This window comes from Molothrus ater, chromosome 5, assembly GCF_012460135.2.
Source record: "Molothrus ater isolate BHLD 08-10-18 breed brown headed cowbird chromosome 5, BPBGC_Mater_1.1, whole genome shotgun sequence".
Lineage (NCBI taxonomy): Eukaryota > Metazoa > Chordata > Aves > Passeriformes > Icteridae > Molothrus > Molothrus ater.
The window spans coordinates 398,259-422,787 of NC_050482.2; the positions used below are offsets into that span (position 1 = coordinate 398,259).

General features: G+C 67.9%; 3 protein-coding genes across 3 annotated transcripts; 2 read left to right on the top strand and 1 right to left on the bottom strand.

Moving 5' to 3' along the window:
- Positions 1–1,464: 1,464 nt before the first annotated feature.
- On the top strand, positions 1,465–7,205 carry LOC118697691 (paired box protein Pax-4). The gene is made up of 9 exons (XM_036400508.1): positions 1,465–1,477; positions 2,459–2,589; positions 2,663–2,878; positions 4,435–4,586; positions 4,683–4,741; positions 5,138–5,220; positions 6,289–6,411; positions 6,854–6,977; positions 7,039–7,205. Exons 1-9 carry the CDS (start codon positions 1,465–1,467, stop codon positions 7,203–7,205), a joined length of 1,068 nt encoding a protein of 355 aa, XP_036256401.1.
- Positions 7,206–7,978: 773 nt separating this feature from the next.
- On the bottom strand, positions 7,979–12,758 carry LOC129046697 (acrosin-like; the record flags this gene model as incomplete). Its single annotated transcript, XM_054514825.1, has 5 exons — positions 7,979–9,031; positions 10,399–10,544; positions 11,907–12,166; positions 12,337–12,543; positions 12,670–12,758. Coding segments are annotated over 5 exons (1,755 nt in total), but the record flags the coding sequence as incomplete, so codon positions are not given.
- Positions 12,759–14,827: 2,069 nt separating this feature from the next.
- LOC118698485 (GRIP and coiled-coil domain-containing protein 1) lies at positions 14,828–20,396 on the top strand. Its single transcript, XM_036401818.2, has 3 exons — positions 14,828–14,842; positions 15,386–16,353; positions 16,945–20,396. Exons 2-3 carry the CDS (start codon positions 15,397–15,399, stop codon positions 18,223–18,225), a joined length of 2,238 nt encoding a protein of 745 aa, XP_036257711.1. The 5' UTR covers positions 14,828–14,842; positions 15,386–15,396; the 3' UTR covers positions 18,226–20,396.
- Positions 20,397–24,529: the final 4,133 nt, after the last annotated feature.

Here is a 24,529-nt window from a genome sequence, read left to right on the forward strand (position 1 = left end):
CCTCCTCGCGCCGCTCCGGGCATCCCCGCTCCGCCGAGCGTCCTTCCCTGCGTGTGAAGGCTGCAGGGATTGCTGCAGGGATTGGTGGCGATTATGCTTTAACCTGGAGGAGCTCCGGGGTCCCCGGGAGGTGCCGGCTCTGGCCCGGCCTCGCTGCTCCCCGCTGGCTCCTTGTCCCTGCGCCGCACAGGGACCGAGCTCACCCCGGCCCCGGGGCCCCTCGGCACCATCCAAGGGGCACCGAGGGCTCGCAGCTCGGCTTTCCCAGCGCTCCCAGCCTCCCCACAGGCTTTCCCCGGGGGAGAGCAATCCCTGTGTCACCTGCGGGCACAGCGCGGGCCAAGGCAGGGAGCGCTGGGGGCTGCGCGGCCCCGAGGGGCCTCGTGTCCCGTTCCTCCCTCCCTCCCTTCCGGAGCAGCCTCCGCGCATCGCCCCGGGCCGATCCATCCCTCTCCGAGCAGCGCCAGGCAGGACGCGCCTCGGCTTTGCCACTCACCTGAGGGAAACCCGCGGGCTTGCCCCTGGTGTTGGATTTATTTGGCTTTTCCTGAATTTCCGAGGGTCGGTGTGGCCAAACTCCCTCAGGCTGTGCAGGGAAGAGGCACGGTGAGGTTTGGGGACTATGGGGGTGCTGGGGGCGTTTTGAAATGCTCCAGGTGAAACCCCAGGTGGACTGGGGCCTCTGGCAAGGCCGTGGAGGCAGCAGCAGCTGCCAGGCTCGGTGGCACCTCTGTGGCTCCACTGCTGCTCAGGCAGGAGCGGCACCAGCGCTGGTGTTCCTCTGGGAATCCTGCCGGGAAATCCTATGGAGCCAGGCTGGGGCTGCTGGGGGTGTCCAGCATGGAGACAGAAAGGCTCCAGGGAGAGCTCAGAGCCCCTGGCAGGGCCTGAAGGGGCTCCAGGAGAGCTGCAGAGGGACTGGGGCCAAGGCCTGCAGGGACAGCACCCAGGGAATGGCTCCCAGTGCCAGAGGGCAGCCAGGGATGGGATCTTGGCAATGAGCAATTCCTGGCTGGGAGGGTGCCGGGCATGGGGGATCCCTCCATTCCCTGTTGATCCTGGCACTCAGCTGGGGTGGCTGTGGGGACCCCCTGTGCCCCGTGGGGTGTCCGGGGGAGCTCTGCAGGCGCTGGGATGTGGCTCAGCCATGGCGGCTCCGTTCCGTGCCGGTGGCTGCTCGGTGCAGGCAGCACCAGCAGCATTCCCGGTGTCTCCCGAGCCTCTCCAGAGCCCTGTGAGCTCTTTTCCGGCTCTTTATCCGCTGTGCCAGGAGCACAAGGACTTCCCAAGTTGCCCTCAACTGTTTCCATCCTCTGCTCCAAGATTCCTGCCCCTGTTCGTTCTCCTCGCCTCAGGGTCGTGGCTGAGCCCTGGACAGCGGCGCTGATTTTTCCGACCCCGCAGCATCCCCCGTGTCCCGCGGGGAATTCCCAGGCACCCACAGCCTCCTGAAGCCTCTCCACGATGCAGCACCGAGGTGAGGAGCGCGGCGTTCCCGGCGGGACTCGGGGATGTGCGGTGCCGCCATTCCCTGCTCTGGCACAACCGCACCCGCCCAGCCGCCCATTCACCCGCGGCTCCGCAGGGCCCTCCCGGCCCCGGGGACATCCAGGCCCCCAGCCTGTCACCCCCTGCCCTTCCCAAATTCTCCCTGTGCTCTTCCAGGGGGTGTTTTCCTGCTTCCTGGGGCCGGCGCCCCCATTCCCTGCCTACCCCCAGCACCGCGCCCCCCGTCCCTCCGGACCCCTCAGCTCCCCCTGCCCAACCCCTCCGGACCCCTCAGCTCCCCCTGCCCAGCCCCTCCGGACCCCTCAGCTCCCCCTGCCCAGCCCCTCCGGACCCCCCCAACTCCCCCTGCCCAGCCCCTCCGGACCCCTCAGCTCCCCCTGCCCAGCCCCTCCGGACCCCTCAGCTCCCCCTGCCCAGCCCCTCCGGACCCCTCAGCTCCCCCTGCCCAGCCCCTCCGGACCCCTCAGCTCCCCCTGCCCAGCCCCTCCGGACCCCTCAGCTCCCCCTGCCCAGCCCCTCCGGACCCCTCAGCTCCCCCTGCCCAGCCCCTCCGGACCCCTCAGCTCCCCCTGCCCAGCCCCTCCGGACCCCTCAGCTCCCCCTGCCCAGCCCCTCCGGACCCCTCAGCTCCCCCTGCCCGGCCCCTCCGGACCCCTCAGCTCCCCCTGCCCAGCCCCTCCGGACCCCTCAGCTCCCCCTGCCCAGCCCCTCCGGACCCCTCAGCTCCCCCTGCCCAGCCCCTCCGGACCCCTCAGCTCCCCCTGCCCAGCCCCTCCGGACCCCCCCAACTCCCCCTGCCCAGCCCCTCCGGACCCCCTCAGCTCCCCCTGCCCAGCCCCTCCGGACCCCCTCAGCCCCCCCGCTCTGGCCTCCTCCCCGGTGCCGTCCTGGGCAGCCGGCAGGGCAGGAGCGGCAGCCCCGCTCCCCCCAGCCCTGTCCCCTTCCCCAGGGCCCAGCGGGGTGAACCAGCTCGGGGGGCTCTTCCTGAACGGCCGCCCGCTCCCCACGTGCAAGAGGCAGAGAATCATCGCGCTGGCGGCGAGCGGCGCCCGCAGCTCCGACATCTCCCGCAGCCTCAAGGTGCGCCCGGCCCGGGGCTGTGGGGGTCTCCTGCCCCTCCCAAATCCTCCCTGCGCTCAAGTTCTGTCCGCAGGTGTCCAACGGCTGCGTCAGCAAAATCCTGGGCCGCTACTACCGGACGGGGGCCGTGGGGCCCAAGGCGGTGGGGGGCAGCAAGCCCCGCATGGCCACCCCCGCCGTGGTGGCCAGGATCGCGCGGCTGAAGCTGGAGCAGCCCGGGCTCTTCGCCTGGGAGATCCGCCGGCAGCTGCACGCCGAGGGAATCTGTGCCGGCAGCGGCATCCTCAGCGTGAGTCCTGCCGAGAGCCCCGGGATTGCGGGAATTCCCGGGAACGGGCGGGGCAGGGGGTCCGGCCCCACGGCCGGGGGCGGGAGATGGGAATGGTGCGCGGGGAAGGGCCCGGGACAGTGGGAATGGTGCACAGGGAAGGGCCCGGGACAGTGGGAATGGTGCACAGGGAAGGCTCAGGACAGTGGGAATGGTGCACAGGGAAGGCTCAGGACAGTGGGAATGGTGCACAGGGAAGGGCCCAGGACAGTGGGAATGGTGCACAGGGAAGGGCCCAGGACAGTGGGAATGATGGACAAGGGAAGGCTCAGGACAGTGGGAATGGTGCACAGGGAAGGGCTCAGGACAGTGGGAATGGTGCACAGGGAAGGGCTCAGGACAGTGGGAATGGTGCACAGGGAAGGCTCAGGACAGTGGGAATGGTGCACAGGGAAGGGCCCAGGACAGTGGGAATGATGGACAAGGGAAGGCTCAGGACAGTGGGAATGGTGCACAGGGAAGGGCCTGGGACAGTGGGAATGGTGCACAGGGAAGGCTCAGGACAGTGGGAATGGTGCACAGGGAAGGCTCAGGACAGTGGGAATGGTGCACAGGGAAGGCTCAGGACAGTGGGAATGGTGCGCGGGGAAGGGCTCAGGGCAGTGGGAATGATGGACAAGGGAAGGGCTCAGGACAGCGGGAATGGTGCACAGGGAAGGGCCTGGGACAGTGGGAATGGTGCACAGGGAAGGGCCCGGGACAGTGGGAATGGTGCACAGGGAAGGCTCAGGACAGTGGGAATGGTGCACAGGGAAGGCTCAGGACAGTGGGAATGATGGACAAGGGAAGGGCTCAGGACAGTGGGAATGGTGCACAGGGAAGGCTCAGGACAGTGGGAATGGTGCACAGGGAAGGCTCAGGACAGTGGGAATGGTGCACAGGGAAGGGCTCAGGACAGTGGGAATGATGGACAAGGGAAGGGCTCAGGACAGTGGGAATGGTGCACAGGGAAGGCTCAGGACAGTGGGAATGGTGCACAGGGAAGGGCCCGGGACAGTGGGAATGGTGCACAGGGAAGGCTCAGGACAGTGGGGTGGATGCCCCGGGAAGGGCTCGGAGTGATGGGAAGGGTTCGGGCCCATGGGAAGGACTCGGGAACGGGAAGGATCCACAGGGAAGGGCTCGGTGCTTGGTGAGAAGCAGAGCTGCAGCGGGTGGGGAGGGGAAGGCCGATCGCTCCTTCCCAGCGGAAGCAGAGCCCCGACCGCCACCCCCGGGCCTGCCGCCTCCTCGGGCCGCGGGACACGGCGGTGGCTCCGTGACAAGTGTCCCTGCTGGGCAGGGCGAGCTGTGCTTCCCAAGGGCAGACCCGCCCTGCCGATCCCCCGCCGTGCCAATGGCCTCCCGTTAGATTCTGTCGGTCCCCGGGATTCCGGGGTCACAAACCGGGAGCAGACGGGCTCGGCCCCGGGCCGGAGAATCCCTGGCTCCGGAGAGCATCCCAGAGACAGCTCCACCTCCATTCCCGTCCCCCCGCAGCCCCGGGGGTCCCGGCACATCCCCTCTCCCCTGCCCAGGTCTCCTCCATCAACCGCGTGCTCAGGACCCTGCCCAGCGACCTCCGGCTGGCGGCCGAGCCCCGGGACCCGCGGCCACGGGGTGAGCCTTGCCCCAAAGCTCGGACCCCTCCCGACCCTTCCCGGCCCCTCCGGGGAGCCCCCGGCCCCGGGTCCGCCCCCAGCCTCTGCCCCTCTGTCCCCGCAGTGTCCCCGCAGCGCCCCGCGGCCCCGGCGAGCCCGGAGCCGCCGCCGGGCCCCGTGCACAGGAGCGGGGGCAGGAACCGCACCGTGTTCTCCAGGCAGCAGGCGGAGGCTCTGGAGGAAGGTGCGCTCCCCGAGCGGCACGGAGCGGGGCTGCTCCGGGGGGGAAATGCGGCTCTCGGGACGAACTCGTGCTCCTGTGGGCGGCCCGGCCATCGCTGCGGGGCCCCAAACCAGCCCAGAGCACCCCAAACCGCCCCAGAGCATCCCAAACCACCACAGAGCGCCCCCGAGCATCCCAAACCATCCCATACCCCACCAGACTACCCCAGAGCACCCCAAACCATCCCAGAGCATCCCAAACCACCACAGAGCGCCCTCGAGCATCCCAAACCATCCCATACCCCACCAGACTAGCCCAGAGCACCCCAAAGCACCCCAGCCACGTCCTGGCATTTCCCGCCCGGGTGCCAGGGGTGGCTGCCCCGACCCGAGCCCGCTCAGCGCGATGCCCTTGCAGCGTTCCGGAGGGGACAGTACCCGGACACCGCCACCCGCCAGAGCCTGGCCGCGGCCACCCAGCTGCCCGACACCACCATCAGGGTAAGAGGGACCCGCCTCGCTCCGAACGGGACCGCGGCCACGTCCCGGTGGCCGGAGCAGCCCGGAGGGGCCGCCGGGACCGGGGCCGCCAGCTCCGGGGGACAGGGAGTCCCCCTGCCTTCGGGGACATCTCCGAACCGTGTCACCGCTGCTGGCGACAGGGCTGGGGACGGGCTCCGGATGGCGGGAGTGACTCCCCAGGGCTGCGTTTGTCCTGCCTCGGGGGTCTCCCCACGGCACACCTGGCACACGCCATGGCACACCTGGGACATTTCATAGCACACTCCCTGGCACACCTGGCACATTTCATGGCACACTCCCTGGCACGCCTGGCACACTCCCTGGCACACCTGACACACTTGGCACATTTCATGGCACACTCCCTGGCACGCCTGGCACACTCCCTGGCACACCTGACACACTTGGCACATTTCATGGCACACTCCCTGGCACGCCTGGCACACACCCCTCCCACGTTCCTCCCAGCAGCTCCAGACCCACATCCCTGTGCCCCTGCCGAGCCTCCCTGGGTGCACGGCAGCCCCTTCCCGTCCAGCCCCAGCTCCCTGCCGGCCTCTGGGTGAGCAGGCAGTGCCAGCAGCGAGCCCCCCGTGCCAGGGCAGCGCTGCCCGTCCCCGCAGCACGGCAGAGCACACACGAGAGCAGCCCCGAGGGTCCCTGCGCCGGGGACACGCCCGGAGCCCGCGGTGCGCTCCCGGCCCGTCCGGTGGGGAAGGCGCAGGATCAAAGCCTTCCTCTGCCCAGGACCGTGCCCATTCCCGGGATGGAACCCCTTGTCCCTGTCCATGTTTGGGATCAACACCCTTCTGATGCCCAGAACCAAACCCTTTGCTCAAACCCATGCGCATGCCTGGGATCAGGACACGGGCATTCCTTTGCCCACGCCCGTGCCCATGTCGGAGATCGAGCTCCTTTCCGTGCCCGTGTCCCTCCCGTGTCCCTGCTCACTCCCGGGCAGTGACGAGCCCGTGTCCCGGGGCTCAGAGCTGTGCCGAGGGGCCCTGGGGCGGCCGGGGGCCGCAGCCTCAGCTCCCGCCCTCTCCCCAGGTCTGGTTCTCGAACCGCCGAGCCAAGTGGCGACGGGAGAGCAAGAGGCAGCTGGAGGCTGGCGGCGCAGGTGACAGCCCGGGGACCGAGGGGACGGGACGTGGGACCCAGGGGCGCCCCTGGGTGGGAGCGCGGCTGACATTTGGCGCTGGGACCCCGGGGGCTGCTTCCCAGAGCCCCGCTGGGAGCTGGGGAAAGGACACGGCCGCTCCCCGTGCGCCCCGGGGAGCCGAGCCAGGGCATCGTCCGAGCCGGGACATTGTCCGAGCCAGGGCATCGTCCGAGCCGGGACATTGTCCGAGCCAGGGCATTGTCCCCGCCCGTGCCCACGCAGGCTCCTGGTGCGACTGGATCCCGCCCGCTGTCGGTGCCGCCGCCGCCGCAGCCGCCGCACGGGTAGGACACAGGCGCTCCCGGGGTGCTGGGGACACCCCAACAAGCTCGGGCACCCTCTGGAGCCCGTCGGGAGCCCCGTCTGGAGCGTCCCGGCCCGCTGCCGGCGCCCCCGGGGTGACCCGGTCCCGGAGCAGCCCTGTGACATTGGCGCTGTCTGGTCCGCACGCAGCCCCTCCCGGACCCCCCCGCGGGCTCGGCGCAGCCCCCGCACGGCCTCGCCCCCCACCCGCGCCCCCCGGCCCCGCTGCACCTCTGCGCCTCCGGGCCCTGCGCCTGGGACGACGCTTGCTGCGGTACGAGGGGCCGGCCTCGGCCGCCCCGGCTTCTGGGGGTCCCCTGGGTGTCCCCTGCCAGGGCGCAGCGCGCCGGCGGCGATGCCTGAGCCCCGTGTCCATCCCGCAGGTCTGGCTCCCGGCGGCAGCCCCGCTGCAGCGCCCTGGCAGCCCCTGGAGAGCCCCCCCTTCGCCCTGCTGCCCCCCGGGCTCCCCCCGCTGCCGGCCTGGGGCCTGGAGCCCCGCTGAGCCCCCGCTGCCCCCCGAGCCCCCCACGGCCCGCGGTGTCCCGGCAGGATGGGGGGCTCCGGCACCCCCCAAGCCGCGGATTGAGGACATCCGTGCAGGGCGGGCTCCGGTGGCAGCCGGGCCAGCATGGCCGGGCCAGCCTGCGGCGGGTCCCAAACCACCTCCAGACGCGGGTGGATCGCGGAATTCAGGATCCGTGATTCGATCCGGGAGGGTCACCACGCTCCAGCGCCCCCCCCAGAGCCAGGACAGCTCTTTGGAGCCGCGATCCCGCTGGAGCAGAGGGAATGTCCCGGGTCCGGGGATCCCAACTGGGACCGAGGGCACCGCGGGGGTGGGACCGGGGGTCCCGGCAGGAGCTGGTGACAGAGGGGACAGCCCTGGGTGGCCGCGGCAGCTCGGGGTGGCACCTCCCGCAGCTCCGCGTCCCTCAGGCTCGGGGCTGCTGCCGTTCCCGTTATTAAACCGCTTTTCCCACCCGGCCCCGAGTGCTCCGCGTCTCCTCCCGAACCGGGCCAGCCCCGTTCGTTCTCCCTCCCGGCTCCCGGCGCTGCCCGCGGGCTGAAAGGCGCAGAGACCGCGGTGCTGGGGAGCACGAACAGCGTTATTTCAACACGAACGGGGCTGCGGCACGGGGGGCGGCACGGGAGGGGCGGGGGGACGGAGCGGCCCCGGGGCTGCGGCTGCCTCGGGCCCCGCGGCGGCGACCGAGCCCGAACGGAGCGGGCCGGGGCCGCGTTCTGCAGCCAGAACCGCGTCCGCTCCGGCTGCGCTCAGCCCAGCTGGTTCCTCAGGAACTGCAGGAAATCCCTCAGCAGGTTGCAGAACTGCACCAGGCTCTGGTACGGCACCGAGATCAGCAGGAGCCTGTCCGGTTCCGGTTCCGGTTCTGGTTCCGGTGTTGGCGCCGGCTCCTCGGGCACCGGGGGGATGGCTGGCTCTGGTGTCGGCCCTGGCACCAGCTCTGGCTCCGGCTCGGGCACCAACTCTGGCTCCTCCTCTGGCTCTGGTGTCGACTCTGGCACTAGCGATGGCTCTGGCACCGGCACTGTCGTCGGTTCTGTCGTCGGCTCTGGCGTCGGCTCTGGTGTTGGCTCTGGTGTTGGCTCTGGCACTTGCACTGGTGCCGGGTCTGTTACCAGCTCTGGGGTTGGCTGTGGCACTGGCTCGGGCTCTGTTACCAGCTCTGGCTCTGGGGTTGGCTGTGGCACTGGCTCGGGCTCTGTTACCAGCTCTGGCTCTGGGGTTGGCTGTGGCACTGGCTCGGGCTCTGTTACCAGCTCTGGGGTTGGCTGTGGCACTGGCTCGGGCTCTGTTACCAGCTCTGGCTCTGGGGTTGGCTGTGGCACTGGCTCGGGCTCTGTTACCAGCTCTGGGGTTGGCTGTGGCACTGGCTCGGGCTCTGTTACCAGCTCTGGCTCTGGGGTTGGCTGTGGCACTGGCTCGGGCTCTGTTACCAGCTCTGGCACTGGTGTTGGGTCTGTGACCAGCTCTGGCCCCGGCACCACCAGCTCTGGCGTCGGCTCTGGCACTGGTGTTGGCTCTGTTTGTGCCTCTTCTTCTGGCCCTGGCGTCGGGGTCTCCTCAGAAGCCATGGTGAGCTCTGGTTTAGGAGTCGGGGCACAATTCGGCTCTGGTGCTGTACCACTTATGTCCGCAGGGCTCAGGCTTGTCTGGATTAGGATCCAGTTGTAGAAGTGCTGAGTGGAGGTGTAGATCCCGGGGTGCCTGGCTCTGTCACAGCCTCTTCCCCAGCTGTTCAGTCCCACCAGCCAGAAATAGTCAGCTCTGTTGTCCTTGCAGACGAGGGGACCGCCGCTGTCCCCCTGTGCCAGGAGAGAAGGTTCAGGGACTGTGGGGGGGTTGCTGCCAGTCCCAGGGCTGGCTCCTCTCTCCCAGTCCCAGGGCTGGTTCCTCTCTCCCAATCCCGGGGCTGGCTCCTGTCCCCCAATCCCGGGGCTGGCTCCTCTCTCCCAATCCCAGGGCTGGCTCCTCTCTCCCAATCCCAGGGCTGGCTCCTCTCTCCCAATCCCGGGGCTGGCTCCTCTATCCCAATCCCGGGGCTGGCTCCTCTATCCCGATCCCAGGGCTGGCTCCTGTCCCCCAATCCCGGGGCTGGCTCCTGTCCCCCAATCCCGGGGCTGGCTCCTCTATCCCGATCCCGGGGCTGGCTCCTCTATCCCAATCCCAGGGCTGGCTCCTCTCTCCCAATCCCAGGGCTGGCTCCTCTCTCCCAATCCCGGGGCTGGCTCCTCTCTCCCAATCCCAGGGCTGGCTCCTCTCTCCCAATCCCAGGGCTGGCTCCTCTCTCCCAGTCCCAGGGCTGGTTCCTCTCTCCCAGTCCCAGGGCTGGTTCCTCTCTCCCAATCCCAGGGCTGGCTCCTCTCTCCCAATCCCAGGACTGGCTCCTCTCTCCCAGTCCCGGGGCTGGCTCCTCTCTCCCAATCCCGGGGCTGGCTCCTCTCTCCCAGTCCCGGGGCTGGCTCCTCTATCCCGATCCCGGGGCTGGCTCCTCTCTCCCAATCCCGGGGCTGGCTCCTGTCCCCCAATCCCGGGGCTGGTTCCTCTCTCCCAATCCCGGGGCTGGCTCCTCTCTCCCGATCCCGGGGCTGGTTCCTCTCTCCCAATCCCGGGGCTGGCTCCTCTCTCCTAATCCCAGGGCTGGCTCCTCTCTCCCAGTCCCGGGGCTGGTTCTTCTCTCCCAATCCCAGGGCTGGTTCCTCTCTCCCAATCTCAGGGCTGGCTCCTCTCTCCCAGTCCCGGGGCTGGCTCCTGTCCCCCAATCCCGGGGCTGGCTCCTGTCCCCCAATCCCGGGGCTGGCTCCTCTCTCCCGATCCCGGGGCTGGCTCCTCTATCCCGATCCCAGGGCTGGTTCCTCTATCCTGATTCCGGGGCTGCCTCCTTTTTCCCAGTCCCGGGGCTGGCTCCTTTCTCCCAGTCCCGGCCAGGTCCGCATTCCCAGCGCATTTCCAGCACAGGTCGGGGACTCTCCCATCTCTGCACATAGGTCCCAGATATGCAAAGGACAGGTGTTTCAGGGTCATATCTGCAATTTGGGTCTGCTGGGGCCACTGGATGGGCTTTGTGGGCAGGAACAGGCCTTGGGGACAAGGGGACATGGGACAGGGACCTGCAGGTGGGGAGGGGAGGGGTGGACAGGGGACAGGCTGGGCTGCATGTGGGGGCTCCTACCTGGCAGGTGTCGATGCCGCCCTGTGGGTACCCAGCACACAGGTTGTCAGCATGAACAGCCCCCGCGTACCACCGGCTGCTGTTGCAGAGCTCCGTGTCCATGAGGTGGACTTTGGCCTCCTGCAGCACCATGCCTGTTCCCTGAGCTGTGGGCACAGAGGGGAATGAGCCCCAGCAGCTCGAACCCATCCCCTCCCCTGCCTAGGGTGAACCCCCTTCCCGGGCCTGGCTCTGCCCCTTCCCCACGGCTGACATTGTCCAGCTGTGTCCCTGCCCCTTCCCCACGGAGCGACATTGTCCAGCTGTGTCCCTGCTGTTGGCCTGGGGAAGGGGCCAGAACCATCTCCCCCGAGGTTTCCCAGGGCCAGCAGGAATTGTTTGGGTGAGCAGGGACCTTACAGCTCATCCCGTTCCACGCCCTGTCTTGGCGGGGACTCCTTCCCCCAGCCCGGGCTGCTCCGAGCCCGGCCCTGCCGGCGCTGTGCGGCCAGACCCTGTCTGTGCCCAGCCCGTGTCCCTGTCTGTGCCCAGCCCCTGTCCCTGTCTGTGCCCAGCCCGTGTCCCTGTGTGTGCCCAGCCCGTGTCCCTGTGTGTGCCCAGCCCCTGTCCCTGTGTGTGCCCAGCCCGTGTCCCTGTGTGTGCCCAGCCCGTGTCCCTGTCTGTGCCCAGCCCCTGTCCTTGTCTGTGCCCAGCCCGTGTCCCTGTGTGTGCCCAGCCCGTGTCCCTGTCTGTGCCCAGCAACTGTCCCTGTCTGTGCCCAGCCCGTGTCCCTGTGTGTGCCCAGCCCCTGTCCCTGTCTGTGCCCAGCCCGTGTCCCTGTGTGTGCCCAGCCCCTGTCCCTGTCTGTTCCCAGCCCCTGTCCCTGTGTGTGCCCAGCCTGTGTCCCTGTGTGTGCCCAGCCCCTGTCCCTGTCTGTTCCCAGCCCCTGTCCCTGTGTGTGCCCAGCCTGTGTCCCTGTGTGTGCCCAGCACGTGTCCCTGTCTGTGCCCAGCCCGTGTCCCTGTGTGTGCCCAGCCCGTGTGCCTGTGTGTGCCCAGCCCCTGTCCCTGTGTGTGCCCAGCCTGTGTCCCTGTGTGTGCCCAGCCCCTGTCCCTGTGTGTGCCCAGCCCGTGTCCCTGTGTGTGCCCAGCCCCTGTCCCTGTCTGTGCCCAGCCCCTGTCCCTGTGTGTGCCCAGCCTGTGTCCTTGTCTGTGCCCAGCTCCTGTCCCTGTCTGTGCCCAGCCCGTGTCCCTGTGTGTGCCCAGCCCGTGTCCCTGTCTGTACCCAGCCCCTGTCCCTGTCTGTGCCCAGCCCGTGTCCCTGTGTGTGCCCAGCCCCTGTCCTTGTCTGTGCCCAGCCCCTGTCCCTGTCTGTGCCCAGCCCCTGTCCCTGTGTGTGCCCAGCCCGTGTCCCTGTGTGTGCCCAGCCCCTGTCCCTGTCTGTGCCCAGCCCCTGTCCCCTGGGTGCCCAGCCCTTGTCCCCAGGGTGTCCAGCTCGCCCTCAGAGCACACATCCTGTTGGGAACTCACCTCTGGCAAAGTTCCAGCCGGCGATGTAGCAGGATTTCAGCTCCGAGACCCTAAGCGAGGCATCAGGCACACAGCCCAGCTGGATGTAGTCACTGCACTCCACGGGCTGGTCCAGCTCCACCAGGGCGATGTCGTTCCTGGCCGTGGCAGCCACGTAGTGCTGGTGCACCAGGAGCCTCTGGATGCGTCTCACCACAGCCTCGGGACCTGGCTGTCTCAGATCTGTGGCCCCAATCACCACATCCCACATGGAGATGCCCCTGGGGAGCAGATGGACAGAGGGGTGACAGGGAGTAGAGCCACGGGCTGCAGCAGGCCCAGCATTTCCCGGCCTTCTGCTTCCCCAGGTGGGCAGGGAAGTGGCCCGTGGTGCTGTGAGCTGGGCGCCTGCCCGTGCTCTGGGGACATCTCTGTCCCTGCTGTCTCTTACCTGGCCCTGGCGAAGCAGTGTGCGACCGTGAGCACCCACTGGGAGCTGAGGAGGACACCCGTGCACATGTGCCACGTGCCATTCTCCCAGGTGGCCTGGATGCTGACAATGCCAGGCCAGGCCCCTGGCTGGACACTGGTGCCACCCACACCGGATGTGCCAGCAGAGCTGTGGTCGGAATCCAAGGGCCGGAGCCCGCAGGTGCCTCTGGAAGCACAAAGCCATCACTGCCCTGCTCAGGGACAGCAGGGACAGGGACCCCCAGGGGCTCCTCTGTGCCCAGGCTGTGCCAGGGAAGCCCCGAGGGTCCCCAAGCCCCCCGGGGCCACTGACCTGCAGGTGTCCCAGGTGCCCCCCACGGGCCCGGCCAGGGCCAGCAGGATCAGCAGCCACAGCAAAGCCATCGGTGCCAGCACTGCAGGTGGCAGAGCCAGAGCTGAGCTGTCACCTCTGGTGACACCCAGGGCCCTGGAGGTGCCCGCAGTGCCACCAGGCCGGGGTGATGTCACAGAGGGGCCAGTTCCATGTGCAGGGCACGGTGGGGAGGGGCAGCTCGGGGTCACAGAGATGTGGAATGGTCTGGGGGCAGCGCCCCGGGGCATCAACACAGGGCGAGACTGGTCCGACCCTGCTGGCACCAGGCTGGGCATGAGCAGCTGGAGCAGCCCTGGGAGAGGATTTGGGGGTGCTGGGGGTGAGAACTGGACCTGACCCAGCCCAGAGCCCCCCAGCCCTGGGGAACAGGGGAGGGGGATCCTGCCCCTGTGCCCTCTCAGGTGAGACCCACCTGCAGAGCTGCCCCAGCCCTGGGGACACAGCAGCAGCACCTGGAGCTGCTGGAGAGAGCCCAGAGGAGGCCCCGGAGCTGCTGCAGGGCTGGAGCCCCTCAGTTCCCAGGGAGCCAGGCTGGGAGAGCTGGGGGTGCTCCCCTGGAGAGGAGAAGGATCCAGGGAGAGCTCAGAGCCCTTTCCAGGGCCTGCAGGGGCTCCAGGAGAGCTGCAGAGGGACTGGGGCCAAGGCCTGCAGGGACAGCACCCAGGGAATGGCTCCCAGTGCCAGAGGGCAGCCAGGGATGGGATCTTGGCAATGAGGAATTCCTGGCTGGGCTGGAATTGCCAGAGCAGCTGGGGCTGCCCCTGCATCCCTGGCAGTGCCCCAGGCCAGGCTGGACACTGGGGCTGGAGCAGCCTGGGACAGTGGGAGGTGTCCCTGCCCAAGGAAGAACTCGATACCCAGTAGAAGACAGAATGCTAATTAATGAAAGAGATTTTTATGTAATTTAGAACCAGTGAACATTTGTTTCTTTGTCAGCTCAGAATGTACACACGGGTGACAAAGTTTTGTGGTGTCAGTGGAGGCTGGAGCTTTGCTGGCCGCAGCCCCTGGCCAAGGACAGGGCAGGGCCGGACTCAGGGACGCTGAACCAGCACGGTTCGAGTTTTATTCATCCCGGCGGCTCCGGGGCATTCCGGCCACGCCATGAGCAGCCCCGGGGCCCTCCCGCAGGGGACAGCGGGGACAGGGCCCGGCTGAGGTGGCACTCGGACACACCGAGGTCGCTCCAGCTCCTCCCCGTCGTTATCCGGAGGGTTCGGAGCACCGGGATGCTCCTCCAGGCCCTCCCCAGCGGGGACACCCCCTTGGAGAGGGGTGCAGGGGCTGGGGGGATAGCGACCAACGTGGGGACAGCACGGGACGGGACGCGACGCTGCTCGTCCCGCTCAGCTGTGCGCGGCGGTGACACTGCTCGGTTTCACCTCCCTGCCCCGCCCGCCACGACCCCACTGCAGGCTGGCACTGAGACACCCTCGGGGCGACACGGGGGACACGGAGGGGACACGAGGGACACGGAGGGAGCACGGGGGACTTGGGGGAACACGGGGAGTACATGGGGGGAGACGAGGACACATGAGGCACAGGATGGGACACGGGAAGAACACAAGGGGACAACAGGGGGGACACGGGGAGACATGGGGGGACACGAGGGGCCACGAGGGGACACGGAGGGGACACGGAGGACACGGAAGTATACGGAGGGACATGGAGGGGACACGGGGGACTTGGGGGAACGCGGGGAGGACATGGGGAGACACGAGGACACATGAGGCGCGGGACGGCACACGGGAAGAACACAAGGGGACACGGAGGGACACGGGGACCACCCTGCTGTCACTGCCCCATCCTCAGACCACGCCCACACAGATGACCACGCCCATTGAGGGACACCGCAGTTCCTTTGCGCTCAGGCCACGCCCCTCGCCATAAGACCACGCCCCCAACGCATCGGGGCCGCGCCCACACCGCGCTCCGTGCCGCGCGCATAGGCCACGCCCCTTATGGCGAAAGCCACGCCCACATCTGAGTGCACGCGCGCACGGCCCCGCCCCGCGGGGTAGCCACGCCCACAGATCGCTTTATTTGGGGTGTGGCTCCGCCCCGCCTGTAACCGTTCCCTTTGCCCCAGCGGCTTCCGGCGGAAGTGGCGGCGCGGCGGAACCGGCCGGAGGTGCGGGGGGACCGGGGGTTCTGGGGGGTGAGGGTGGCGGGGCCGGGGATTGCGGGGCGGCCGGAGGGGTCAGGGTGGGAGTCGGGATGGTCCCGAGGGGCTGACTGTGCTGGGCCCGGGTGGTGTCCGGGTGGTCCTGAGGGGTCAAGGTGGTCCTGAGGGGTCAGGGTGGTCCTGAGGCGTCCTGAGGGGTCAGGGTGGTCCTGAGGAGGCGACAGTGGAGGGCCCAGGGAGGTCCGGGAGGTGTCTGGGCGGTTAGAGTGGTGTCCGGGGGGTCAGTATGGGGGTCCCGGGAGGGGAGTTCAGAGGTGTCCTTGGGGGTCAGGGTTCTTTCCCGGCGGGGTCAGGATGGAGGGCTCGAGGAGGTCAGGATGGGAGCTCTGGGCAGGTCAGGATGTGGTTCCTGGGTGGTTCAGGTTGGTGGTCCTGGGCAGGGCATGGTCAGGGTGGTGTTTGTGATCTTTGCTGCCCGTTTGGTGCGCCCAGGAGGATGCTCCTGCCCATCCCAAAGCTGCCCTTTCTCCTTGCCCTGCTCCCCCCCAGGTTCCCCCGCCATGGAGAAGTTCGGGATGAACTTCGGGGGCGGCCCCAGCAGGAAGGAGCTGCTGGAGACCATCGAGACGCAGAAGCAGCAGCTCCTGCGCTTCCAGGCGCGCCTCAAGGACGTCGTCCACGCCTACAAGAGCCTGCTAAAGGAGAAGGAGGCGCTAGAAGCCAGCCTGAAAGCGCTCTCCGTGTCCCACGACGGGGAGCTGGCCGTGCCCCCGCCCGCAGCCGGGGACTCCCCGGACGACCGGAGCTCGGAGCACAGCGAGGACAGCGCGGGGACGGCCGCCAGCGCGGACACCGCGGCCAGCCCGCCCAGGGGGGACGAGGAGGACAAACCCGCGGCCGCCCCGAGAGCCGAGGAGCCGAGCGGCGCCGAGGGCGGGGAGCTGTGTGCCGGCGAGCCCGAGCGGCGGCTGCAGCAGCTGAAGGCGCAGCTGGCCACGCTGACGGGCGCGCTGGCCACGGTGACGCAGGAGAAGTCGCGCATGGAGGCCTCGTACCAGGCGGAGCGGCGGCAGATGAAGCAGGAGCTGGAGGAGGCGGCGGGGCGGGCGCGGGCCGAGGCGGAGCGGCTGCAGGAGCTGCAGGAGCAGCTGGCCCAGACCCGCGGCCGCCTCCTGGAGCAGCAGCGCGAGCGGGAGCGCGAGCAGGGCGACCACGGGCTGATGCTGCGCGAGCTGCAGGAGCTGCTGCGCGCCGAGCGCGACGCGCGCTGTGCCGCCGAGCGGGAGCTGCAGCAGGCCCGGGAGGCGCTGGCTGGCACTGCCAGCACCGCGGAGCGAGCCCAGGGCCACGAGCAGCAGGCGCGGCAGCTGAGCCAGGAGCTGGAGGAGCTGCGCAGGGAGCTGCAGGGCGTGCGCGAGGAGAACAGCAGGGCCGACCCACGGATCCAGGAGCTGCAGGAGGAGATGGCCGGCCTCAAGAACCACTTCCAGCTGCAGCTGGTGCAGGAGATGAAGAAGGTGATTGCTGGCTGGGAATGAGGCTGGCGTCCAGGGTTTTGGGCAGAGTTTGGGGCCAGAGCAGCCAAATTCCCTCTCCCGGTCTCTCAGAGTCCAAGGAATCCTGGCTTGGATTGATGGGATGACAAACTGGGGAACAGCTTTCTGTGGGATGTATCCAGAGAGTGGGGCTGGAGTCAGACAAATTCCTTTTCCCAGTCCCTCAGATTCCAGGAGGTTTGAAATAAATGGCACAGGGTGCCCAGAGCAGCTGGGGCTGCCCCTGCATCCCTGGCAGTGCCCAAGGCCAGGCTGGACACTGGGGCTGGAGCAGCCTGGGACAGTGGGAGGTGTCCCTGCCATGGCAGGGGCAGCCCTGGAGGGGCTCTGAGGTCCCTTCCCGCCTAACCCATTCCAGGATTCCAAACACACAAATCCCTAAAAAGCCAGAACGGGGAGGTGTCTCAGGCAGGGCTGCCAGGGTGGGGAGGGCCCCTTGTTGGTTTGGAGCAGGGCAGGGTCCCTGTGTGACCCCAGGTGTGTCCCTGTGTGACCCCAGGTGTGTCCCCCTGTGTCCCCGTGCTGCCCTAACCCCACTGTGTCCCTACACAGACAGCCCAGGCTGAGGAGCAGCTCCGGCAGCGCTCGCAGCGGGAGGAGCAGCGCGTGGCCGAGCTGGAGGCCCAGGTGTCCCAGGTGTCCGAGCTGCTGGGCACCTACGAGAAGGCCAAGCAGAGGGACCAGGGCACCATCCAGAGGCTCAAGGACCGCATCGTGCAGCTGGACCTGGAGAACAAGACCTTGGCCATCGCGGCCTCCAGCCGCTCCCTGGGCGAGGTGGCCGTGGAGGAGGCCACCCTGGACGTGAGCGTGCTCAAGGAGAAGATGGAGAAGCTGCGGAAGCTCCTGCAGGCAGCGGCTGGGAAGGGCCCGGAGGCGGAGGAGCCGCAGGAACTGGAGCCGGCCCCGGGCGGCGGGGACGGGAATGGGGACAAGGCCCCGGGCGGGCATTGCCAGCAGGAGCTGAGGCAGCTCAAGGAGGAGTTTGAGCGCTACAAGGTGAGGGCGCAGCAGGTGCTCAAGAGCAAGGCCAGCAAGGACGTGGGCCTGGCCAAGGAGCTGGAGGAGGCGCGGGAGCAGCTGGCGGAGCTCCAGGACAAGAACGTGCTGCTGCAGCTGGCCGCGGACGACACGGAGAAGCGGCACCGGCAGGAGCTGGAGGCCAGGAAGCAGGAGCTGTCGCAGCTGCAGCAGCTGCACCGGCAGGAGCTGGAGCGGTGCCAGCTGCAGTTCCGGGAGCGGGCGCTGCGCCTGGAGGAGGAGATGCACAAGCAGCGGGACCGGGCGCTGGCCGTGCTGGCCGAGAAGGACCGGGAGCTGGAGCAGCTCCGCGCCCTCACGCTGCCCCACGGCCCCAAGGGCTGCCGGGACGGCGGCCCCGGCCCGGGGGACGCTCCCAGCCAGGATTCCTCGGAGATCCTGCCGCAGGAGCTGCAGCTGTGCTCCGGCTCCGAGCCCACCTTCTTCCTGTACGCGGAGCAGCTGGCGCGCAAGGAGGTGGAGATCGCGGCGCTGCGCAAGCACCGGCACCGGCTGGAGGTGCAGCTGCACCAGCTGCAGGGCAGGGCCCTGGCCGAGGAGGACCGGCACCGCGAGGAGGTGGCGGCGCTGCGGGACGAGATCCAGAAGAACTGCCGGGATAAGAGCAGGGAAGGAGCCAACCTGGAGTACCTGAAGAACGTGGTGTACCGGTTCCTGACGCTGCCGGACGCGCGGGGCCGGCAGCAGACGCTCACGGCCATCCTGGCCATCCTGCACTTCAGCCCCGAGGAGAAGCTGAGCATCGCCAAGAGCTCGGCCCACGGCTCCTGGTGGCCCCACGGGAAGAGATGAGGGCTGGGTTTTATTCCCTCTTCCGTAAGAGCTCCTTCCCGAGGACTGACCAAACCTCGTCCCACACACGCCCGCATCTCTCTGGGATTTGGGCTCCAGTTGGGGCTTTTAGCACTAACTTGCCAGGATTTGGGCTCCAGTTGGGGTTTTTAGCACTAACTTGCCAGGATTTGGGCTCCAGTTGGGGTTTTTAGCACTAATTTGCAGTGAGGTTGTGCCAACTTTTCCAGCCCCAAAGCCTCCGTGGTGGGAATTTGCTTCGAGTTGAGACTTGATTTGGAAACCATGGAATTGAAGATGCTGAGGTTTTTTAAAGGTGGTTTAAAAGCAATCCCTACCTGTCAGACATGGCACCGAGTGGAATTCACTTGGATCTTCAAGCTCCAGTCAGGCTGGTGACTCAGGAGATGAAAGGGAAGGTGGGAAGCACTTTAGGTGGAGCTAAAATAGCACCAGGCCATGGAAAGCTCAGGAAGATGGGGCTCAGTGCAGGCAATCTTGGGCATTTCCCCCTAAGGCTCTTTTCCAGAGCCTAATTTAACCTGTGGATGCAGCTCCAGGCTCATCCAGGGGCTCAGGCTCTCCTTCCTTCCCAGGGATCCTCTCTGGGCAATCAGGGATTCTAGGAAGGAGAAAGGATCTCCCTGTGGATGATTCCCATCCTGAGGGTGTTGTTTTCCTGCCCCACGTTTGGAATTAAATCCTGGCTGCTAAAGCTAGGCCCAGAGACAGGGATAGGTCTGGATTAACACCCCCGGGGGTCCTGGAGCCCTGTCAAGAGCAGGTTTGGGAGCAGCTCCTGGTGCTGCACTGCCCAGAGAGCCTTGGGAAGGATCAGCCACTCCTGGCACTGCCAGGGACAAGGACAGGGGCGTGGAATTTCCCTCCTTTCCTTCTTGGCTGTCCTGGCCCTGTCAGCAGCCAAACTCCCTGGATTCCACTCTGGCCAGTGCAGCCCTTGGTGCCAATTTCTCCTCAAAAAAATCCTCAGGGAAACGTGCCCTGGGCAGAGCCTGTCCCTGCTGGGAGGGGGCCACAGCTGGGGGATGTTCCCTCCATCCAGGGATGTTCCCACTGGGAACAGCAGGATCCAGGTGCTGCCCTGATGGGAGAGTTTGTCCCAGGAATATTTTAAACGCTCCTCAAGGATGAAAATGCTGGTTCAGACAGGGGAGAGCCCAGCCCCTGCTCCCAGTCTGGAAGTGTTGAATCAAGGAGTGCCTCTGGAATGGCAGGGATGGCTCCAACTCTTTCCCTGGAGCCATTCCCAGGACTCCAGAGGGAGGTGGAGCCTCCTCCTGCTGTGGCTTCGCTGCTCAGGCTGGGGGATGGATCCCTGTTCTCCCTCTGCTCCTGCAGGATGGAGTGACCTGGAATGGACCCCAGGGCTGGTGGGGACCCAGCAGGGCAGAGGAATGGGGTGGGACCCAGCTGGGAGCACAGCTTGGAGCAGGGAATGAGTGTGGGATCCAGCAGGGAGAGAGGGAATGAGTGTGGGATCCAGCAGGGAGAGCAGGGAATGAGTGTGGGATCCAGCAGGGAGAGCAGGGAATGAGTGTGGGATCCAGCAGGGAGAGCAGGGAATGAGTGTGGGATCCAGCTGGGAGAGAGGGAATGAGTGTGGGATCCAGCTGGGAGAGAGGGAATGAGTGTGGGATCCAGCAGGGAGAGAGGGAATGAGTGTGGGATCCAGCTGGGAGAGAGGGAATGAGTGTGGGATCCAGCAGGGAATGAGTGTGGGATCCAGCAGGGAATGAGTGTGGGATCCAGCTGGGAGAGAGGGAATGAGTGTGGGATCCAGCAGGGAATGAGTGTGGGATCCAGCTGGGAGAGAGGGAATGAGTGTGGGATCCAGCTGGGAGAGAGGGAATGAGTGTGGGATCCAGCTGGGAGAGCAGGGACAGGCAGGATCCATCTGGGAGGATGCAGATCCCTCCCCGTGCCCTCTGTCTGTCCCTGGCAGAGGGAGATGAGGAAGCTGCTGCAGGGGAGCATCTCCAGGAGTGCCCAGCTCTCTGTCACTGTCACTCTCCTGCAGCTCCCGTGCCATTCCTTCCTCTGCTCCCCTCCAGCCCCTCTCCCTCCTGCTCCCTCCTTCCCTCAGATCCTCCCTCCCTCTTCTCTCTCTCCCTTCAGCCAATATCCCTGAAATAAAGGTAAAATTCCTCTTTGAGGGGACTCTGGTGGCTCCTGGGGACGGGATGGGCATTGCTTGGGGACTTTTGGTGGATGTTGGAACAACCTTGGGTTAAAATTATCACAAAATTGTTAAATCCCGTGAATTCCTGAGGTTCCTGGGAATGGTTCATTCCTGCACCTGCAGTTGGGGTGTGGTAGCTGAGGGGATGCAGAGGAGTCTGGCACTGAGAATCCTGGAATGGGTTTGGGTGGGAAGGGACCCCAGAGCCCCTGCAGTGCCACCCTGCCATGGCAGGGACACCTCCCACTGTCCCAGGCTGCTCCAGCCCCAGTGTCCAGCCTGGCCTGGGGCACTGCAGGGATGCAGGGGCAGCCCCAGCTGCTCTGGCAATTCCAGCCCAGCCAGGAATTCCTCATTGCCAAGATCCCATCCCTGGCTGCCCTCTGGCACTGGGAGCCATTCCCTGGGTGCTGTCCCTGCAGGCCTTGGCCCCAGCCCCTCTGCAGCTCTCCTGGAGCCCCTGCAGGCCCTGCCAGGGGCTCTGAGCTCTCCCTGGATCCTTCTCCTCTCCAGGCTGGGCATTCCCAGCTCTCCCAGCCTGGTTCCGTGGGAACTGAGGGACTCCAGCCCTGCAGCAGCTCCGGGGTCTCTCTGGGCTCTCTCCAGCAGCACAAGGAGCTCCCTGCTGCTCTCCCGACGCTGCTCCCTCGTTCCCGGTGTGCCCGGGGGCATCCGAGCGCTCATTTGGGCTCTCCCGTGCCTGGGGCTGATCCCTCCCCGCTCCCGGGGCTGGCACGGCGCCGCTGCTCCTCTGGGAAGCTTCTGCCTCCCCGGCCGGGCAGGTTCCTCCGGCTGCACCGCGGCCGTGTCCCACAGCTGGGCGTGGAGCGAGCCCGGGCAGCGGCGGGAGCCGCTTCCAGCTCCCATCCCATCCATCCGGGCTGCGGCCATGGCCAGAGCGCAGGAACAGCCCCCGGCTCTCTCGGATATCCAGGTAAAGGCGTGCGGGGCGCTCCGGGAGAGGCTCAGCTGAGCGCTGCGTTCCCATTCCAACAAACCCTGCCCGAGGGAGCGCCCCCCGCACGGGACTTGGGCCGGCGCTTTGGGGACCGCCGGCGAGGCAGGGCGACAGCCGGGCAGGGCGACAGCCGGGCAGGGCTTTCGCTGGGGCCGCAGGGCTCTTCCCTGGCTCCTGCCCCGCTCTCCCGGCGCTCTCCCGGGCCCGGGGTCCGCCCGGCTCCGCGGCCGCTCCGGTTCCAGAGGCGCCGTCGGGAGCCGCCCCCAGCGCGGCCGCGGGCGGGACGCGGCTTCTCGGCGCTCCCCAGCCGCAGGTGAGGGAAACTTGGGAGGGGATCCCAGCGAGAAAACTCGGGAGGAAGAAGCAGGGAAACCCCGCCACGTGCAGCCGCCGCCGAAGGGCTGCTGTGGAACCGGCCCTGCCCCTCCGCTGCCCCCGAAACGCCTTTGCTGCGGTTCCTGGGCACGGCTTCGGCCAGGGATGGCCGAGGGACGGAGTCCGGCCGTGCCCAGGGTCCCGCATCGCACCCCCCGTAGTGGCTCGGGGTGGCCCCGCTCCCGGCCGGCCGAGCTCCCTCCGTGCCTCCCGCAGGTCCTGGTGCTGACGGGCATCACCCTCCCGGCCGCGCTGCTCAGGTGGGTCCTGTCCCTGTCCCTGTCCCTCGCCCTGGGCTGCACCTGCCGGTGGCAGCGGCTCGGCCGGGACATTCATCACCCGCCCCGTCCCCTGCAGCCTCCTGGGCAGCGGATCCGTCCTCGCTGTCACCTCCTGGCAGGGGCGCTGCTGCCACATCCAGGTGAGTGCCACCAGCTTGTGGCGGTGTCACTGCTGGCACAGGCAGGTGAGTGCCACCAGCTTGTGGCGGTGTCACTGCTGCCACATCCAGGTGGGTGCCACCAGCTTGTGGCGGTGTCACTGCTGGCACAGGCAGGTGAGTGCCACCAGCTTGTGGCAGTGTCACTGCTGTCATATCCAGGTGAGTGCCACCAGCTTGTGGCGGTGTCACTGCTGGCACATCCAGGTGAGTGCCACCAGCTTGTGGCGGTGTCACTGCTGCCATATCCAGGTGGGTGCCACCAGCTTGTGGCGGTGTCACTGCTGCCACATCCAGGTGAGTGCCACCGGCTCCCAGGGACACAGGGCTGGGTCTGGGAAGGTCCGCGGGAGCTCCCGGGGAACGCGGCCGCTGCCGGCAGAGCTAACGCGGTGCCCTGTCCCCAGCTGCGCCCCCTGTTCCTCCTGGCCCTGGCAGATTTCCTGGGTGCCACCGCGCTGCTGGGCACAGGAACCATCCCGCTGCTGCCGGCCCCGCTCTCCGTGCCCGCCTACGCCGCCTGTCCCTACGGGCGGATGCTGACCACGGTAAGGGGACACTGCTGGGGACAGCTGAGGCTGCGGTGCCCTGGGGACACTGTCCTGGCGTCCCCTCCTCGGGGTGGGCACCGGGACAGGTCTGCCGGGGCCGGGGTGTGGAGCCCGAGGAGGGAAAGGACGGGGGCAATGTCGAGGGGCAGAGGGAGGGTGGAAGGTGCCCTGGCAGCGCTGGACACAGCAGGATCCGCGCTCCCTTTCCCTCTCCTCTCTCTCCCAGACCTCCTACGCCGTCTCGTTCCTCATGGTCCTTGTTTACGCGTACGAGTCGCACCGCACCGTCCTCGGGGGGCGAGCCCGGCCCCCGGCAGCGCTGCAGGTCCGTGCCTGGCCCGGGCGCAGCCGGGAATCGCCCTAGCCACACACGGCGCTGTGTCAGGGCAAGGGAGCGGCGGGGCGGTCCAGGGCAGTCCTTTCCCCGGGAGTTCGGGGTTCCCCCGGTCCTGGCGGGGCGGGGCGGGGCGGACCCTCGGCTGCGGCCGCCCCTCAGCCCCGGCTCACGGCGGTTCCCCCGCAGGAGCGGAGCCGCTGCCTGGAGAGCGCCTGGCGGGGAATTCCCTACGTGCTGGCCTGGTAGGTGCCCGCTGCCAGCCCCGCCGGGGCGCGCCGGCCGTGCCGGGCTGGCCCGGGGCCCGCTCTCACCCGCGCCGTGGCCCTTGCCCAGGCTGGTGCCCGCGCTCACGCTCCTGGTGCAGCTGCTCGCCCGCGGCGCCTCCGCCGCCGACATCGCGCCCGTGGTGCCCTGGGCCGGCTCCAACGACACCTTCAGCCTTTACTGCTCCAGGTACGGCCCCTCCGCCTCCGCCCTGCCCGGGGCAGCCCCCGCGACGCCGGGCGAGGCTTTGGGAGCTCCAGCACCGCTCTGTCCCTGCAGCTGCCTCCTCCTGATCCACCCCAACCGGGACATCTGCTCCCAGGTGGGCGCTGCCCCTCCCTCGCTGCCCCCCACCCACTGACCCTCCCTGCGGGGCCGGGGGGCTCCGGGGGGCTTCGGACCCCGCTCATTCCCCGTTGCCTCCCAGTCCGGCGGGAGCAAGAACGCGGGGCTGGAGGAGAAAATCATCTTCCTGCTGTACCTGCTGCTGGTGCTCGGCTGCTGCTCGGTGAGGCCCCGGCCCTGGGGGAGGCACGGGGGGTCCCCAGGCCCCGCTGACCCCCGCCCTTCCCCAGCTCCTGTACCGGCGGGTGCGGCTCCGCTGCCGGGGGAACGCGGCGCTGCCGCTGCTCAGCCTGGACCGGGACGGCGGCTTCGGGGGCAGGAGCGGCCGCAGCGTCAGCAAAGCCTTGCTGTACTTCCAGCTGGTTTTCCTGCTCTGCTGGACGCCAGGCAAGGCCGGGGGGTGTCCCACAGCCCCGAGCCCTGCAGGGTCACACTGGGGGTGTTTCACAGCCCTGAGCCCTGCCAGGTCACACTGGGGGTGTCCCCAGCTCCCCCAGCCCTGCAGGGTCACACTGGGGGTGTTTCACAGCCCTGAGCCCTGCAGGGTCACACTGAGGGTGTCCCCAGCCCTGCAGGGTCACACTGGGGGTGTCCCCAGCTCCCCCAGCCCTGTCGGGTCACACTGGGGGTGTCCCACCAAGAAATGTCCTTCTGTGTCCCGCCTGCAGCCTTCCTCCTCACCATCCTCTCCTTCACCAGCATCAGCCCTGCCTCACTCTTTGTGCTCTACGTGTCCACAGTAAGTAAAGCTCCTTTTCCATGGCTCCCAGGCTGGACATTTGTCCCCATCCCACGTGGGAGCTGTGACAGCCCTTGGGGACACCCCGGGCAGGGG